The following is a 17,331-nucleotide window of genomic DNA, read 5'->3' on the forward strand; positions in this document are numbered from 1 at the left end:
TGAGGTGTTCGCGATGTTGTCATAAGATTATATAAAGCAATCCACCATTGAATGTTGTTAAAGTAATCGTAACGAGCCGACAAAGGTTTATAATGTTACTTTAATAACCTACTAATTATTAAATTGTTGAGCAAAAAATAAACCTACTTGTAACGATTGCTGTAACTATGTTAAATCATTATTATATGATCACACGAATTACGCTGCTTAACACCAAACATAACGAATCATCAACAATTACATGATGCGTCAATGTAATGAGCAATTAGAGGAGCGGCGCTTCAATGCGCATGCGCTATCTATTGCTCACTGAAGTTACATTTGTGATTTTCAAAATCTAAAAGACCAATACTTATGTAAAAACAAACATTTTATTAATATCACAATTTCTCTGGGACTCAATCAACGCCTAAGTCACAATAATTATTAATATGAGAATCAAGCGAGAGAACAATTACAAAGAAAACAATCACACGAACAAGCAGTCGATCAATTCTGAATCGCACCACGCGGTAACTTTCTAACATCTAACGGAACTGGTTCTAACATTTATAATTTAATTGCCGCGTAATGCCAAGAATCTATAACAATATAATTCAAGACCTTACTTATAAATTTCCTAAATACAATTTTAGAATTATCCTAAATCAGGTACATTTTGAATCTACAAGAGACATTTCAACTGCATAACGTAAGCTGAATACATATAAGTTTCAAGCTCAGATCTAACCTTAGTGATCTAATATCAACAGGCAAGAAATAGACCTAAAGTTACTTTAGACGGTGGAGCGAGCTCCACGCTGTATGCCCGTGGTAATCTCTATACTAAATGCAGTTAATAGCTCTCGTATTTGTAACCTTCGCCGGAATCTCCGGCGAGAGCATGTCCAGCCTCCGCGTAGTAGTGGCCCTCAGCTTGGGGTTGGCTCAGCTCAGAGTAAGCCTTCAGACCCTCACCACCGCTGTAGCCCTCAAATCCACCGTGACCACTTTCTAAAGAAGCATGGCCGCCTTCAAAACCACCATGGCCGCCTTCGAAACCGCCGTGGCTACCTTCGAAACCTCCGTGGCCGCCTTCAAAGCCACCAGAGAGGTGCTCGTAGCCTCCTTGCTCGAAACTGCCGTGCTCGAGAGCAGCGGCGTGGTGGTCAGTGTTGTGCCTGTCGTCTTCAAGAACAAGTCCATGTCCATGGTTGTGCTGAGTTTCAGGGTGGATAAGCTTCAAGTTGGACTCAGACTTGCCCTTCTCCAACGGGTGCTTGAGCAAATGGCTGTGCTCCTTCTTCACGTACACGGGGACGGGGTGGAAGTGCTCAAATTTGATCGACTGGTGTGACTTAGCATGTTCATGCTCGACTTGATGATGATGCCCAGATTCTCCAATGAGGGCATGGTGGTCGTATTTGGCCTCGAGTTGCGGGGCCTCGTCGTGGATGATGCCAGGGTAGGCAGCCACCACGGCCAAAAATCCCAGGAAATACTGTAGAAAAAGAAGCGACTATTATAAAAACCGAGTTTCAACATAAGAGTTGCGTAAACAAGATGAATTTGAGAATTAGAGCTCGTTAATTATGCAAGATCATGTAATGAAGTATGGACCCGGCTGTTACACTGTGGCAACAGCGGATGTCGGCCTGCCAATTATTTACCGAAGAATCGACGATAAAGCCTCGAGCTTACTATCTCTAAACCAGTTTAGCCGGGGGCACTAACTCAAGGAACACCGCGAATCTACTTTATGTAACAACAAAGACTTCCTATGAAACTAGGAATGTATTGCAGGAAGAATTGCTCTTATAGATGCTTCACTGATTTTGTTCATTAATCGGTGCATTCAATCAATGAATAAAAAGTTCCTTGTTTATTTTTATACTAATTTGGTGTAATAAACGGATAAAAATTTTCAGCACAATCCAATTAGCACGATCACGAATCTAGTCTAGACCAAGATAGGGAGCACGGAATAGATGATTAAATTTTAAGCACTAGGTATCACAAATACACAGTTACGCACATGGTAGTACATTTCGGCGATGGATTACTGGTGAACACCTTACTCCACGAGAGGGTGGTGGGTAATGCTAGCACTTGAAATTTGCATCGCTTTTATACTCGTTTTCACTTAGCGGCCGGTGTGTGCGAGTGTTCTGCAGTTACGTGTACACAGCGGCGCATTGTCAGTTTATCGGCGTCTCAATTAGAACAATAGATAGAAATTTGTTGGGAGATTAATGGAAAAAGTCGTCGATCGCGACAACATTAGCATTTACCATAATTATCGCGTAACATCTTCTGCACTCGTAATTGTTTTGTAATCGAAAAAGCGAAGTTTTGTTTTCGTTTACATAGTTTATGTAAGTCTTGTTCTTCTTATATCGATGAATTAGCAAAACTAATTTATGGTTACACGTTGTCATAGTTAACACCTCAATCAATGAATAAGGAACTAAAATCTCTTAAGTATCTCCTGACTATTCATGCCACCTATATTTTCTGTTAATCTTACTATCATATTATAAAGTTAACTAAGAGAGACAACGGGGCTTCCAAACTCGAAGACAAAAGCAATTTCTGCTTAAAATCTTTAAGAATGAGATGCCTCATATTAATCTTACCATAATATTACCAAACTTGCTCGTATTATCTGGCTATGTTACACGATTCTTTTTAAATAACTGTTGAAAGCATTCAATAAAATACATTATGCTTGTAAAATTGCCACGAGAAATCCAATTATATCTATTAAAGATATCTATTTTATGATTCATTGAAACAACTTATTTTCTATTTTACCTGATAGAATATTTCTCTCTTGCGTTTCTCCCATCACATGGCGTATTGCAAATCTTATCTCTAACGTTAGGCGACTGTTAAGTACATTAGTAAAACATTACTTCTAAGAAATTAATCTCAATTTTATTCTTATTATTTGGTGCTGCTTGTGTATTTTGTTCATAATAATTTAGTTGAAGGTATAGAAAAAGCATAGAAGGATTTCGGCGGTCTTGAGGGTTACATTCCTACAAATAGACTGCAGGAAAACAAAATTGTATTCAAGATAGTCACAGGAGAATTTCTTTTAGGATCTTATTCTATATAGTTCTCTAATTTTTGTGTCACCTTACACGTATCCTTTGATATTACATAGATATTATTGAAAGTAATTTAATAAATATTTACATCATCAATTAACTTATTCGCAATCATTAATAATACGTAATATTTTAGGATCACATGTGTTTTAGTAGATCTAGCTTCCGATTTATTCATAATTTCGTAAAATTAGTAATTTAAATTTTATTTCCAACTAAGCCACATTAGTTTAATTTGAATCTTATTTCTTGAATTGATTTTTGGCCTTCGCTTTGTAAGCGAAACATAAACAGCAATCAAATAATCTTCTGTACAATGTTAACATCGTCTTTGGTATAAAAATGCTCTGAAACATTCAGAAATTCAGAGCAAGGACAATGAATTCAACTCAAATTTTATCATTGTTTTCGTAATCTTTTTAAAAGCAAAGAAATAATATCATTAAAGCCGATTTCGTAATGTAATTAAATAAAGATTGCAGATGAACTGAATATTAAATGTAATGACAAAGTAATTTTAATTGGAACCCGCACAATGTCATGTTTTGCCAAAAATATAAATATACATTTTATGAGACAGAAAAGTCTTATCAGTTGCCATAACCACGAATAGAGAACATCAAATATACGAGAAGTGACATACTTTGAAGGATTCGATCAGCGTTAGCGCTTATAGAAACGAATTTGATACTTGTATCTCTTACTTCATAGATAATCTGGTAATAATTTTTTTCACTGATAACCTATGACAAAACACTATACCGACATGTCAACTGTTCTTTTCCCGTAGGACAAGCATTTGTGTGATCTACAAACGCTTCATCTGAGTCTTGGTGTCTTAGTGCATGTGCCTTGAATTTTTGCGAAACCCACTGCATAAACTTAAAAAGTGTAAAAGATATTTAGCATAAATAAAAATATACATATACTCTACCTACCCTATTTAGCGGTTAGGTCTAACGGCCTAACCGGTGGAGAAACGTATTTACTGTTATGAATTATTCTGGTTTAGCAAATCGAAATCGAATAGAATGTGGACATCGATGTAAATGTTCATACTTAATTACTTGTACGCCAATACCTATGATTATCAAGAAAGTTGTTATAGATATTACGTACACTTGACTGCTGAAAGGTTTCGTTGCTACTGCTACGGTATTAAACTAGTATTATGTCATATATTTCATGCAAATAAACAATTCTTTCTTAATCTTTCGTACTATAGAATTGTTTATGATCTCTTAAGACTAGGAAATCTGTCTGAAACGTCTTTTATTTATGAACTAGCTGTTGCCCGCAACTTCGTCCCCGTGGGTAGAAGATAAAAGTTATGATTTATACCCGCCCTGTTTTTTTTCACATTTTCCATTGTATCTTCGCTCTTATTAGTCGCAGCGTGATGGTTTATAGCATAAACCCTTCCTCGATTAATTCAACACAAAATCACAGAATTTTTCAATTTGGACCAGTGTTCCTGAGATTAGCTTGTTCAAAAAAAACAAACTCTTCAGCTTTATATATTAGTATAGATATAGATAAGTGATAGTTTTTTCTATTTTGCTGTACAACCAATGAATATTGTTCGTGTGTTGAAACAAAAACCTCTGAGAATTTTCAAATTACCTTCTTAAAACAGTACCAACAAGTAAAACAAATTACAAGTTGTGTCATTCATTAAAACGGTTTAACTTTTCAGTTGAATCCGTAATGCGGACTTGTTTAAAATGCAAGTAACAATTAGTTGATTGCTGTACGTAATAGTTTGATCAGAGCCGGCTTTAATCGTCTCGGGGTTTCGACACCCGCTGCGTAGTCTCTCTGATACAGATTTTGTTTCAAAACACTTATGGCTTGTGTAATGTTACGCATTGAAAACAATGCATCTTTTGTTTTTTTTTGGAAACCATGTTGATTCGTTTAAAATTGGAATTGGATTCGCGAATTATGTCTATAATTTTAATGTACTGTTTTGTGAGTCTTTTGTTTTACATCTAGTGGATTTTGTTTCTAAGAAATATTTTTTGCAACTTAAACTGGCAAACTGGATACGGAACACTACGGCCCAAATCTCAATTCGATGACATTAGTCTAAAAGCTGCGTTTTAAAATAGGTATGGACCGGCCATATTTGTATCATGCCCTGTAACTCCTATGCCTAATATGTACCTAATAGATTCCATCCAACATAACAGCGACCAGGACGACGATGCATACCATAAAAAATGGACGGGACAAAGAATGATCCGATCGAAAAAAAAAATCCATAATGGCTAAGAAAATACTAAATCTGATATCTAGATTTATTCACTCTCTATTACCTCTCGTCTACTATCACCCAGTTGGCCCAAATGTGTCAACCAGCTTAATTTCCTTAGGACATGCAATAATAACGACTTACAACTTGTTAAGAACATAAGACTTTAGCTAACATTTAGCTGTCGCGCAGAATTACTCTAATCCTCATTATGTCACACAGGAAACATTTACTGATATCGATTTTGAATAAATTAAACAAGTTGTTCGAAAATAATTTTGTTACGTTGCAAAAAATATATACCTACTAATGATCGAATAATTAAAGAAAATAGAACACACTTAGTTTTTAACCTGGTTATCTACACGCGGAATGCACCCCTGGACCATAGAGTCGCTGGGCTGGCAGCCGCGAAAGCAGGCAAAACGCTGTATTGACCATTTGTAGTACTCCGGTAAAGGTTATCTAAATTCGAATCAGTTATGAAAAGGTTTTTATACAATTGAAATTTGGTTGCTTTTGGATAATTTTGGTATAACGATGTTAATTCGCATTCATGTAAATGTCACCAACGTATAAACTGAACCGTGCCCATGGCAACTGTGCTTGCTCACGAATGTAAGGACGCAGTGAAGGGGCACTCTCCAAATGCTTGACAATACCTATCAGAACTGTATCGAGACGTACAGTCAGCAAAAGTGGTGTTAAGAATAAATCTCTCGACTTGTAATTGTTAGTAGCATAATGGAAAGCTGAAACATTACTTTATGTACCCTACCTTTTAAAGTACTTGAGTAAAGTGATGTACTATTTGGAACTCTGCTCTTTTATTCATGTTTCGTTTGTGGGAAGATTCTAAGGACCTTGTCAAAGTAATATTATTTTAGCTTGCTATATTTTCTTTAAGCATCCACTATGTCATAATGACTGCTTGGATTCATATTTAAAATTCAATCTTTCATCAATTATTTTGTTGACTGTACTTGACTACTAAGAGTAAGTTCAACAATAATGTAACATACTTTCAATTCAATTTTATTGTTTCGTAATTTACAATACAGTTTTAGATTAATGCATTTATATTTTTAAATTACTTAGAGCAGTAATTGGGTCCTAACTGGTGACTGCTTCCGTAACATGTTCTGAAATTAAGCAGAACGCGTGCACGACTCTACTTCGACTTTCTTTTTTATTCATAAATTCGAGATTTCGTTTATGGGGTTATAAAGATTTTATGTACATACATAGAGACTTCTTTTTCTATTAGTGTCGTTACTGGCTGGTTGTCTTTTATTACTTTTTTTTTTAACGCCAAGTTGTCCAAATAATATAAAAGTAAAGAGGTTAAGGAGTAAACAATTTGAAGGAGCATAGAGTAATAAGTTCCTAATTCAATGTTTAATGAACCCGTAGTACATTAGTGCATTTGTTCTAATTGTTAACTCTACACGTTTACGTGTTAGTAGACAGTTGATTCAATACAAGCTAAATAAAATAAAACAACAAATATACTTATCGTTAATCATGACTACAATACATTCATTTATATTTTAACTTAATTCATTTTTAAGACAATTAATTAATTTTGTTTTGCTTTATTAACTTCTGTAGTAATTATTTAATACTCGTTCAACATGAAGCTCTAGAATATAATGGATTGCAACTGAGATGACTAATGGTTGATGATCTTGATTACAGTACTGCAACATTGCCTTGAAGGCTCTTGCTTCATACCTACATATTGTTGTAGATATTGAAACTTCTTACTTTAACTCAATAATCTAATTAGCTTTTAATACACTTATTCAGCTTAATTAGCTTTTAATTATGGAGAGGCCTATGTCCAACAGTGGACTGCTATAGGCTGAGATGATGATGATGATGATACTTATTTTGCACTGCGTCTTAATGGAATTCAAATAATGTTTGTGATTTGTTTTACCTATTTAAACTTGAAGAAAATAATGTTATTAGCTTATGGATATTGAATTCTTTCTCTTTTAACCGACCTCAAAAAAGGAGAATCTCTGATTTTAATAAGACTTCTTGAATATGAATTCTACAGAGAGCCGCGCGTTGATGTCTTTTGTTTTACAAATTGAAGTGACGTATTAATAAACTTAACTCAATTTCCTTTATCATGGTTTTATCTTAGCATGTTGATTTATGTTCATATGTTCATAAGTAGTTGCATAGATTCAGTACTAAGAAATGTGCTATAAACGCACGTAATACGTCTAGTTACCGAAACGTTTTAATACTTAATCCTAATTGAAATGCAACATAAAATTCTTAAGATAGATGTGCTCTGATAAACAAACGATGCATTTTGTTTATTCGTTTTCAAGACTACGTTTTAATAATATGTAGTAATTTGTAGAATTTTATTGAGCATTGTAGAGCAATTTTTTACAACGTTTGACATATTTTAGATTAAATTATTTATTTTAGGTAGTTGGTAGTAGTAGGTAGTAGGTAGTTGTTCCTAGGCCTCACGGATCCAGTGAGGCCTAGGAACAATTCTTAAAGCAAAGAGTCTTCCAGTCGTTAAACGACACTACACGGCAAGCAATGCGTCTTTAATCTCATATGCTTAAGAAGCAATGATGGATGATGAGACATGATTACTTTTTATTCACTGGGTCACCTTGTGTCATTCATTAAGTTTTCATAAACGGGGATATGTAGAATTAATTTCTAATACAATTTCCAAAGTCATTGGCAATTTCAGTTTTTGGTTTTCAAACAAAATCACAAAAATAAGAAGCCTTTAAACATTAATACTATTGGCCTATAAACACCCAAAGGAATATTAACATACAGCTCTACTTTTCCATATTATTATAATGTTTTGTCTACCGCGTTACTGTCGTAATGACATAACATAAGCATACATATTTATAAAACCATTTTATATTATAATTAGTTTCACTGAATTAACCGTCAGGAAGTGTATATGTAAGTCAGTTTGCGGTTTTAATTATAAACTATTATGTGATATATTTAATTTTAATGTCAGTTACTTCATAACATACATATTGTTGAACGTATTGATGCAATTTTCTTTTTAGACGTTTGCAGTAGATACATTTTTGCGTCGGATTTTGTTTGCGTAACCACTATTAGGGGAGGTTTTGGAAGTATATCGTCTGAGGAACTATAGGTCCACAATTCGACACACATATGTTAATGTTGATCTGTAGGTGGGGAAAATTAAATGAGGAACCTCATATTCAAACTACAAGATACTGTTTTGAACTCTACCTAAGTAATTAATTAATTATTTTTTATTACACATGAAGCTATAATTCCAGACAACTTCATATGTTTTTAATGTTAATTTGGTTTCAGTTCAATGACCTGTGCGATGATTTATTTGGTATTGTTATCGAATACTACCGCTTTATTGACTTTAACAGTGTTTCATATGTCGGAAGTAAGTTACTAATTCATTTACCAATTGCTTCATCAAATAACGACCGATATGCGACTTGAATTCAATATTTTTAATCTGGTGACTTTTTTTATTTTTTATTGTGTGTGATAAAGCAGTTAATACAGTATTTCATTTCTTTTTAAGCGTTGAAGTATCATTCCCTTCAATGAAATTATATAGAGGGCAAAAGGTACGCATGGTGTAATTAAATAAAACAGCCTAAAATTGTATGTAATCAGCTTCTCGAATTACTCTTTTACATAACGTCTCATTGTTAGACATTGCAGAAATTTGTTTGTTTCTTCAAACAAATCTAACTCATGAAAAATAAATTATTCGTAGGCAAGGTATACATGCTCAAAATCCTTTATTTCCATTTTTCTAAACCTAAATCGTTGGTTCTGCAGAAATGAAATTAATAGTCTAAGAGCCCGTGAACCCCAGACCTTCGTTATTTTATAAAAGCTGAAAGATTGTCAGCGCATACTCCCAACCCAGGTAAGAACGATGGACCATTATGAAGTTTGGGTTATAGTGGCTTAGGCAGGTAAACGGTACTAAAGGTGTGTAAAATACCGATCTAAATTCGTCAAATAATAAAGTGCGATTTTTTGATATTATCTTCAGAATATTATTAAAAATCACGTTATTCATTGGGTGAATTTCCCGGACCCAAAAATTGCGTGGCATCGATGAAATCGGTACTAAAAAGCATTGTTATAATGTTCTAACATTTTTTTTTAGGTAGATGACATAAAAATCTATCTGTAGCACTAAATATTTTATTAATATAATTAATAGGTTTTCCAAAAAAAAAAGTTAAACCACATAATCTTTCATCGCCGTGTTTGTCCACGACTCACCTTGATGTATTAAAGTCATCATTGATCAAAAATGTATCGTTATTTATATTAAAACTCAGTTTTATGTGGTTCGTGAATAGTTAGAGTATTGACTCGGAATACATTTATTCAAATATTTACACAATACAACGTATGGTTAATAAAAAACCATTGGTCCCAGAACTACCTTTCATCGCCATGTCCTAAACATATTTGAGAATATTGCATATTCTAACGTTTTGCGTCGCTCCCGTTTTGCGTTAAACGTTGCATATAAGTAACGTCGAAAGGCTAGACAAGGAACGACGTGTGTACGTGCCTGCGTTTTCGAGCTATAATTAAAAGTATTCAATTTTTTTGGTACTGGTCATTTTTTCTTTCATCGCCGTGGATAGGTCTAACTTCTATTTCAATAAGTTTTTAATATCGATTGAGCATTCAATACAATGCCATTTATATTTAGCTTATTTGTAAAGTGTTCATTACTGTGAATTATTACCAGTTTTTTAGTAAATTGAATTATACCCCTTGATTTTCATCGCCGTGCTCTCATTTCCGTGGTTTCCGTGGACAAAATTTGCTATGGCAATGAAAAAAAATACACGGGAATGAAAAAAATATCATCGCCGTGCCTTGTAAAACAGTTTCCTTTCATTGCCGTGGCCACGTGTTTCATTTCCGTGACTTATGTTTGTTTCGCCACTAGACAGGAATGTATCTATTTATAGTTATATTATAAAAATAATATCATGTGTGACTGGATTTTTGTTTCAATGATTAACTTTATCATTTAAATATTCTTGTACACTATAATAACATTTCATTGCCATGGACGCCTGTTTCATTGCCGTGCATGCATGTTTCATCGCCGTGGCACGGAATTTTCAATCTTGTATATCTCGTTAGTTTTTTAAGCTATCTGCTAGATATTAAGCAAAACTGCATATCTGATCGAAAACTTGAGAAAACACTATTTTTTATTGTTCTAAAGTTGAAGAATAAAAAATCCACGGAAATGAAGATTTTTTTGGACCTGTCGAAATTCACCCCATTGCCAGACACTTAACATCGTGGCAACCCCTTGCCAGACACCCTTAATGTTCATGAAATTATAGTTTAACTTACGTTATAGTATAAAAGCTGATTTTTATATATAATACTTGGGTAATAAGTAGATGATGTTTCCTCATTAGCCAGACATTTTTTATAGTTCCAACCCCTTGCCAGACAAGCATGTAGGGTAGCTGTAGGAGCGAGCGCGAGGCAGTATGTATATAAGTGGGTGCGAGTGAGATGCGTTTGTATTGTTTAGTATTTAATACATGCTTACATCAACTAAAACAATAATATGTGCTATCTTCAATTATTATTAATTAAATATTCGTTATAAATGATAAGAATAACATTAATTATATCATTACTTACGTTAAAGTGTAATAGCTGATTTTTATATATAATATTTGGGTAATAATTAGATGATATTTCCTTATTAGCCAGACATTTTTTATAGTTCTAACCCCTTGCCAGACAAACATTGTATGTCTTAAGAAGAGATTTGTGATTAGAATGACTCATGCAAATAAACTTTTTGGCGCAGATTTATTTAACTAATAATCTATGTAAATTTTAAAAACATCTTAAGGAAAGACATTCGATGCTACAATTACCTTAAATTGTTAAAAAATTTAATTTATTTTATCAAAAACAGGTTTAAAAAAAAAGCCAAAAAATAAAATATTTTTCAAAAATTTAATTAAAAATAGGTTAATGATGCTACAAGTATTAACGTTGATGTATTAACGTCTTTAAATGTTTCTTTTTCTTGCTCTCTTTCAACAATCTTTTGAGAATTTTTTGGTTCTGAGGTAAAATATTTTTTCATTAGCCCTGTGAATGATTTGTAACATTCCCTGTGATAGCCACCCTCTGTGTATTCACGTGGAAAAATGATGTCATTGTACTTAAGGTTATGTTTTTTTCGCAATTTTAAAATTAATTCACATTTTTTCAATGTCTCGTCAGAAAATAATGTTATTTTGAGACTACTTTTGTTGCAAATAACACAAATTAATGTATCACCCATGACTTATTTTTAATACAAAATCACTTTTATTTAAAAAGTCACATAAACAAATTGTAAACTTATAATCTACGTATCATACTATAAAATATTATTTATCACTACTTTTTTTTGCAAATAACACAAATTAATGTATCACCTATGATTTGTTTTTATAATACAAAATCACTTTAATTTAAAAAGTCACATAAACAAATTGTAAACATATAATCTACGTATCATGCTATATTATATTATTTTAGCTGATGTAAACATGTACTGAGTACTAAACAATACATGCGCAGTAGAAATAACAACTGCGCAGTGAGGGATCGCGGTAGACTTAACTCGCCATCTCACTCGCACTCACTCATATACATACTGCCTCGCGCTCGCTCCTACAGCTACCCTACATGCTTGTCTGGCAAGGGGTTGGAACTATAAAAAATGTCTGGCTAATGAGGAAACATCATCTACTTATTACCCAAGTATTATATATAAAAATCAGCTTTTATACTATAACGTAAGTTAAACTATAATTTCATGAACATTAAGGGTGTCTGGCAAGGGGTTGCCACGATGTTAAGTGTCTGGCAATGAATAACGTGATTTTTAATAATATTCTGAAGATAATATAAAAAAATCGCACTTTATTATTTGACGAATTTAGATCGGTATTTTACACACCTTTAGTACCGTTTACCTGCCTAAGCCACTATAACCCAAACTTCATAATGGTCCATCGTTCTTACCTGGGTTGGGAGTATGCGCTGACAAACTTTCAGCTTTTATAAAATAACGAAGGTCTGGGGTTCACGGGCTCTTGCTCTATAAATCATACAACTGATTTCAAATGAAAACTACTGAGATTAAATTGATGAAACAAAAAAAAAAACAAAATATGAATGAGGCAAAAAACTAAAAACAGACGCATTGAGAAACTCTTCCTTTTATGGGTCAGTTGAAAATTCGCAATAAATTTAACCTGACATGGACTCAACAACTTCAGGAACAACAAATCACATAAATCAATACACACATAATCTATAATAACACCTCAGTTACGTTATAGAACAAAAATCTCGTCGCAGGCAGTGATTGAGCAACCCAATTCACATTGTACGTAACACAGGTTGTAAGCTATAATCTAAGACTGTTACTGTAATGCGTTAGCAACCACTAATTGATAAGTGAATGGTTTGTACTTGTATTGATCGTTTGTAGGTTTGGCTGGGCTGATTGCTAAGAAATAGTGTATTTTTGTTTATTAAAATAATGGCAGCCCGCCACACATACCCGCCATTGCCACTACTGTAAGCCAGGATCTGCAATGACACCAACGAATACCACCGAACATTTAAGCATTGTGTGTTCCAGGAGACGATTTTGGAACCTGCAAAGAAATTAATCTAAAATAGTTAAAGGAGGTCCCAGAAAGTATATGTATATCGAGCTTGTTGTTCCACCATTGCAAGAGGGAGACTAAAATAAATCGCTAGTATAAAATATTGCTGTGGGGAGTTTCACAAACATTCTAGTTACATGCGCAAACACAGACTCAGAACAACAATTTGAGGATCAGACAAAATGCTTGTCTTAATCGGGGATCGAAGCTTAAACAAGTCGTTATTAAGGGGTTTGGCGTAGTGAAGTATAAATACCACTCGGCAATCCGAGCAGTTAAAGATGTTATCTTACATACCAACAATAGAATTTATGAAGAATGACCATTATTTTATCACAATCACAATAATGACGTTAAAAATCTATTTAGTGTATTGTAATAAGAATGTGAAAGTAATGAAAGCGCTAAGTAACAATTATTACTGTTTTACTTAATTATAACTTTTCTTTGTCAGTGTTTATTGCCCCTCTGAGGTCAATAAACACGCGTCTTTATATCAATTTTCTTGCTCTGTCTTTACAACTATTCACGTATCTACATTCCTTACATACCTTGTGCTACTAATATGCTCATGATATATGTCAAAGGATTCCATTGTGATTTTATAGTCTTCACTTCAATCCTTAGCCTAAAATTACCCACTGCTGGATATGGGCCACCCTACTGAGATCCAGAAGCTGCTTAATATCCCTTTTTTATTGAACTTCGTTTGAGAAGTTCAATATAAACTGCATTGACTTCTTTTGAGGTCACAACCTTAACTCCAGCGCATTGCCACCACAATTCTAAGAACAGACACAAAAAAACACATTCTCGTCTAGAAACACAGTCTAGCGACAATAGACAATTGAATATCTATCTGTTTAAGTAAAACCTATGTAAAGGCGTTATGTAAAAGTGTATAGTTTCGAATGTCCTATAAAAAGTCCACTTTCATCGTATCATCCGTATCCGACTCATGTTTCTTGCGTTACGTTTTATTATGTAGCGCCCGAGAATAAGTAATGTATGCAAATAGAGCGATCGCATAGACCAGGTATTAGGAAAAAACGATGAGTTCATGAGTTATACGTGATGGTAACTGGTGTGGAGGCGAGACGGAAGATTGCGATAATGTTTCGACTATAAGATAAAAGGAGACGGTAAAAAACAACGCAGAGCAAAAAAGATGTAACAAAGAAGATAAATAGGCAAAATGGTCGAGAAAAGTATAAAATTCTAAAATAACGAACAATCACAATCTATCGTTCTTATTTAATAACATTAAGGTCGTATAACAAACAAGGGGCTCTCTCTTTGGGGAAGAGTTTTCTTCTGAAGTTTTAAAAAATATCTTTCTGCAACTCTGTTTTTTACTTAATCGGATATTAGATACGTACGAGTACTTCAGAAGCACAGCTCGTAATGGTTTGGTAGAATAACAAATTACGAATTGTCACCACTGGAATATTGCGTTAATTATACCTACTTTCCTCCGCTGTCTGACCTCAGCGAAGGAAAGTAGGGTTCCTTTAAAACAGGCCCTAAAGCATAAGAACTATTAAGAACGTAACACCTTACTTTGCATGCCCATTGTTCAGCATAACCGATGCATGAATTAAAGTTTGTAGTGTAAGTAAACCATGGCGTGAAGGCCTACAGTGCGTGGAGATATTTCCTCTTTCGACAGTGACCGGTGAATCCAGATGTCATCAAAGGAAATGACAACATTAGCGACATCCTTATTAACACTTTATTGCACTAATGAACTGTTTTGATCACTTAGCGCCTTTGTTTTTGAAGTGAAAAGTTTGCGGCGTTGTATGAACTGTTAAACTCGCGTCAGGACACGTGACTGATCCCTGATCGAAAATTCGTAAGACGAAAACTATACTGCATAGATAGCGAAATAAATAAGTATTGTATTCTACCACATAAATAAGAGTAACTTAATAGTTATATTTAAAAGGAAAAAAATAGTGCAAAATTATTCCCTAATCATTCTAGAACATCAAAAAAAGCACAACGTTATCTAATATTCCAGTTTTCACTTCTGCCGGCACACCCGGAGTGCAACCCGTAGCTTTTTTTTTGAGTTTAGTTTTATCCAAAGGAAGTTATAAGGTAAAAATGTTACAGTAGAAATGTAAAAAATGTGACCTCCTTGCTGGAATTACAAAGACCAAAGATAAAAAAGTTTCCAAGGAAAATAATGAATTTATAACATAGATGGTTGGTAATATTTTATACTTGAGGATAATAAAGCCATAATTATATATTTTCATTAATCATGTTTGCTAAATAGGTACAAAAAAGAGGTGTTCTCAATATCTAACACAACTGGGAAGTTCGACCTTATTTTTTACTCTATTAGATACGCTAATGGAGTTTGTAAACCATAATTTAAATATTTCTGCCGAGTTAGTAGGTGACAAAGTTGCAATATGCAAGTTGCGATGATTACTATGTTTTGACGACAGTTGGTTCACGCACGCGCTTGCTACGAGCTCTTAGAGTAGCCTAGCTGTCATTGTGGAAGCGAGACGCCGCTATGTGTAGCGTAGTGTGCCGTCTCGCTTTCACTTTAGCGACCGACCTGGTAGCAGATATCACCGTAAGAGAAAAGTTAACGTTACAACGGATTGCTAAATTATAACACCTTTCTTTGACATGATGGCTTTGGATTTTCTTAACACCTCAGGCATATTTCGCAGTACATACCTAGATCATGACATCTTTCGAAAGACCGGTATATATGCTTAACTTTTCAACAATCGATACCAGGTGAAGTCCGCCTCAGGCTGGTGTCCGCTTCACTCGAACTAACTGTAACTTGAACATTAATACTTCAAGTGGTATCAAGTGGTTAGACGAGAACTCGGCATGACTTCAAAGTCTTCAGAATAGGTTAGTAAGAATGTAGTAAATGGTTTTCACATGTCCATTCAAGTGTATCGGCAGATAATACTATCGGCGCCAACAACTTATCATGAGTGTGCCGTTTAGCTGACGTAATTTGACAGCTTGTTTTCGTTTCGATGTTTCCATTCAACTGTGCCGACATGACACTACAGGTGGGTATAGTGGCTTAGTTGAGGGGTATATATGTTCTGTGCTTAGTTGTACTTAAACGTGTAAATAGTCAACACGTCGATTATAATGAGGGATAAGTAAATTATTATTTTTATGCCCTTCACTTACTATGTATAATAAAAAATGGACTTAACTAGGCATCACAATTTTTTTTTTTCGGATTGGAGAACATCATTTTCTGCTAGCAGAATCTGCATAAATATAATGTAAGCTCTCTGTAAGTATAGGTAAGTACCCAAGGCAAAATATTTGATAACAATAATTTAGGTATGTAATAGAAAAAAAGGAAATACGCAAATGCAACATAATGCCAAAATTACTACTTATCAGATAAGGAATATAAAACAAATTGTTCTAGACTATAAACAGGAATTACAGAATTACTTAGACAAGATAGTAGGGCAACTGGTAACTTTGATTAAAGACATTAAATTACGCATGATATTAAGTACCTTAACGTAATCATGCAAACTTTTCTTCAATCGTTAATATCTATTAACCAAAGTCTATCGTTATCGACGATTCTTGCTGCACTGTGTAAACGTAATACGGACTTTCTTTTCATTAATCTCTAGACTTTATCGGAGGAAGTTGGTTAGTTTTAGTAATTAATTAATAATGAGTAAGGTGAATGTTCTTTTTTATAAACAGCCATCATAGGTAGTGGATAAGCAGCAAATTCATAAACGCTTTATTCAAAATTTTAACTGTCAACTACACAACAACTATCAATATTTTATCTGTGGTCTGATGGATTAAGCGAAGATTAAGCGTAACTTGATACTACTTGGTTCTATTAGTATTGAATATGTGCAAAATAAATTAATTGAATGAAATATATATGTAATTAGTGATATTAACTCACGTTAGGTAAAACTAAGTACTAGATAAAAGTACAAAAAAAAATGTTGAACCTTAGATAAATTCTAAATCTACATATGTGTTGAACGCACCAATTTCAATCTCGAATTGTTTTATAGAAAAATAAATCCTTTAAAAAATATTTTTGTAACTTTGTGTTACATTAACAATACACAAAAAATACACTACAATTTACAGTTGTCCGTTAATTATCATTTGCAAAAAAAATGAAATAATTTCGTTAATGTTCCATGATATGGGTCAGTTTCTGAACGCCACCTCATTCAACCAATCACAGCCCGGTAGTAGA

The 17,331-nt window shown here is 33.9% G+C and overlaps 1 protein-coding gene across 1 annotated transcript; it reads right to left on the reverse strand.

Moving 5' to 3' along the window:
- Positions 1-351: 351 nt before the first annotated feature.
- LOC113495980 (glycine-rich cell wall structural protein-like) lies at positions 352-2,446 on the reverse strand. The gene is made up of 2 exons (XM_026875009.1): positions 2,015-2,446; positions 352-1,480 (listed from the first exon to the last, which is right to left on the reverse strand). Exons 1-2 carry the CDS (start codon positions 2,024-2,026, stop codon positions 836-838), a joined length of 657 nt encoding a protein of 218 aa, XP_026730810.1. The 5' UTR covers positions 2,027-2,446; the 3' UTR covers positions 352-835.
- Positions 2,447-17,331: the final 14,885 nt, after the last annotated feature.

This window comes from Trichoplusia ni, chromosome 7, assembly GCF_003590095.1.
Source record: "Trichoplusia ni isolate ovarian cell line Hi5 chromosome 7, tn1, whole genome shotgun sequence".
In the NCBI taxonomy this organism is placed as follows: Eukaryota; Metazoa; Arthropoda; class Insecta; order Lepidoptera; family Noctuidae; genus Trichoplusia; species Trichoplusia ni.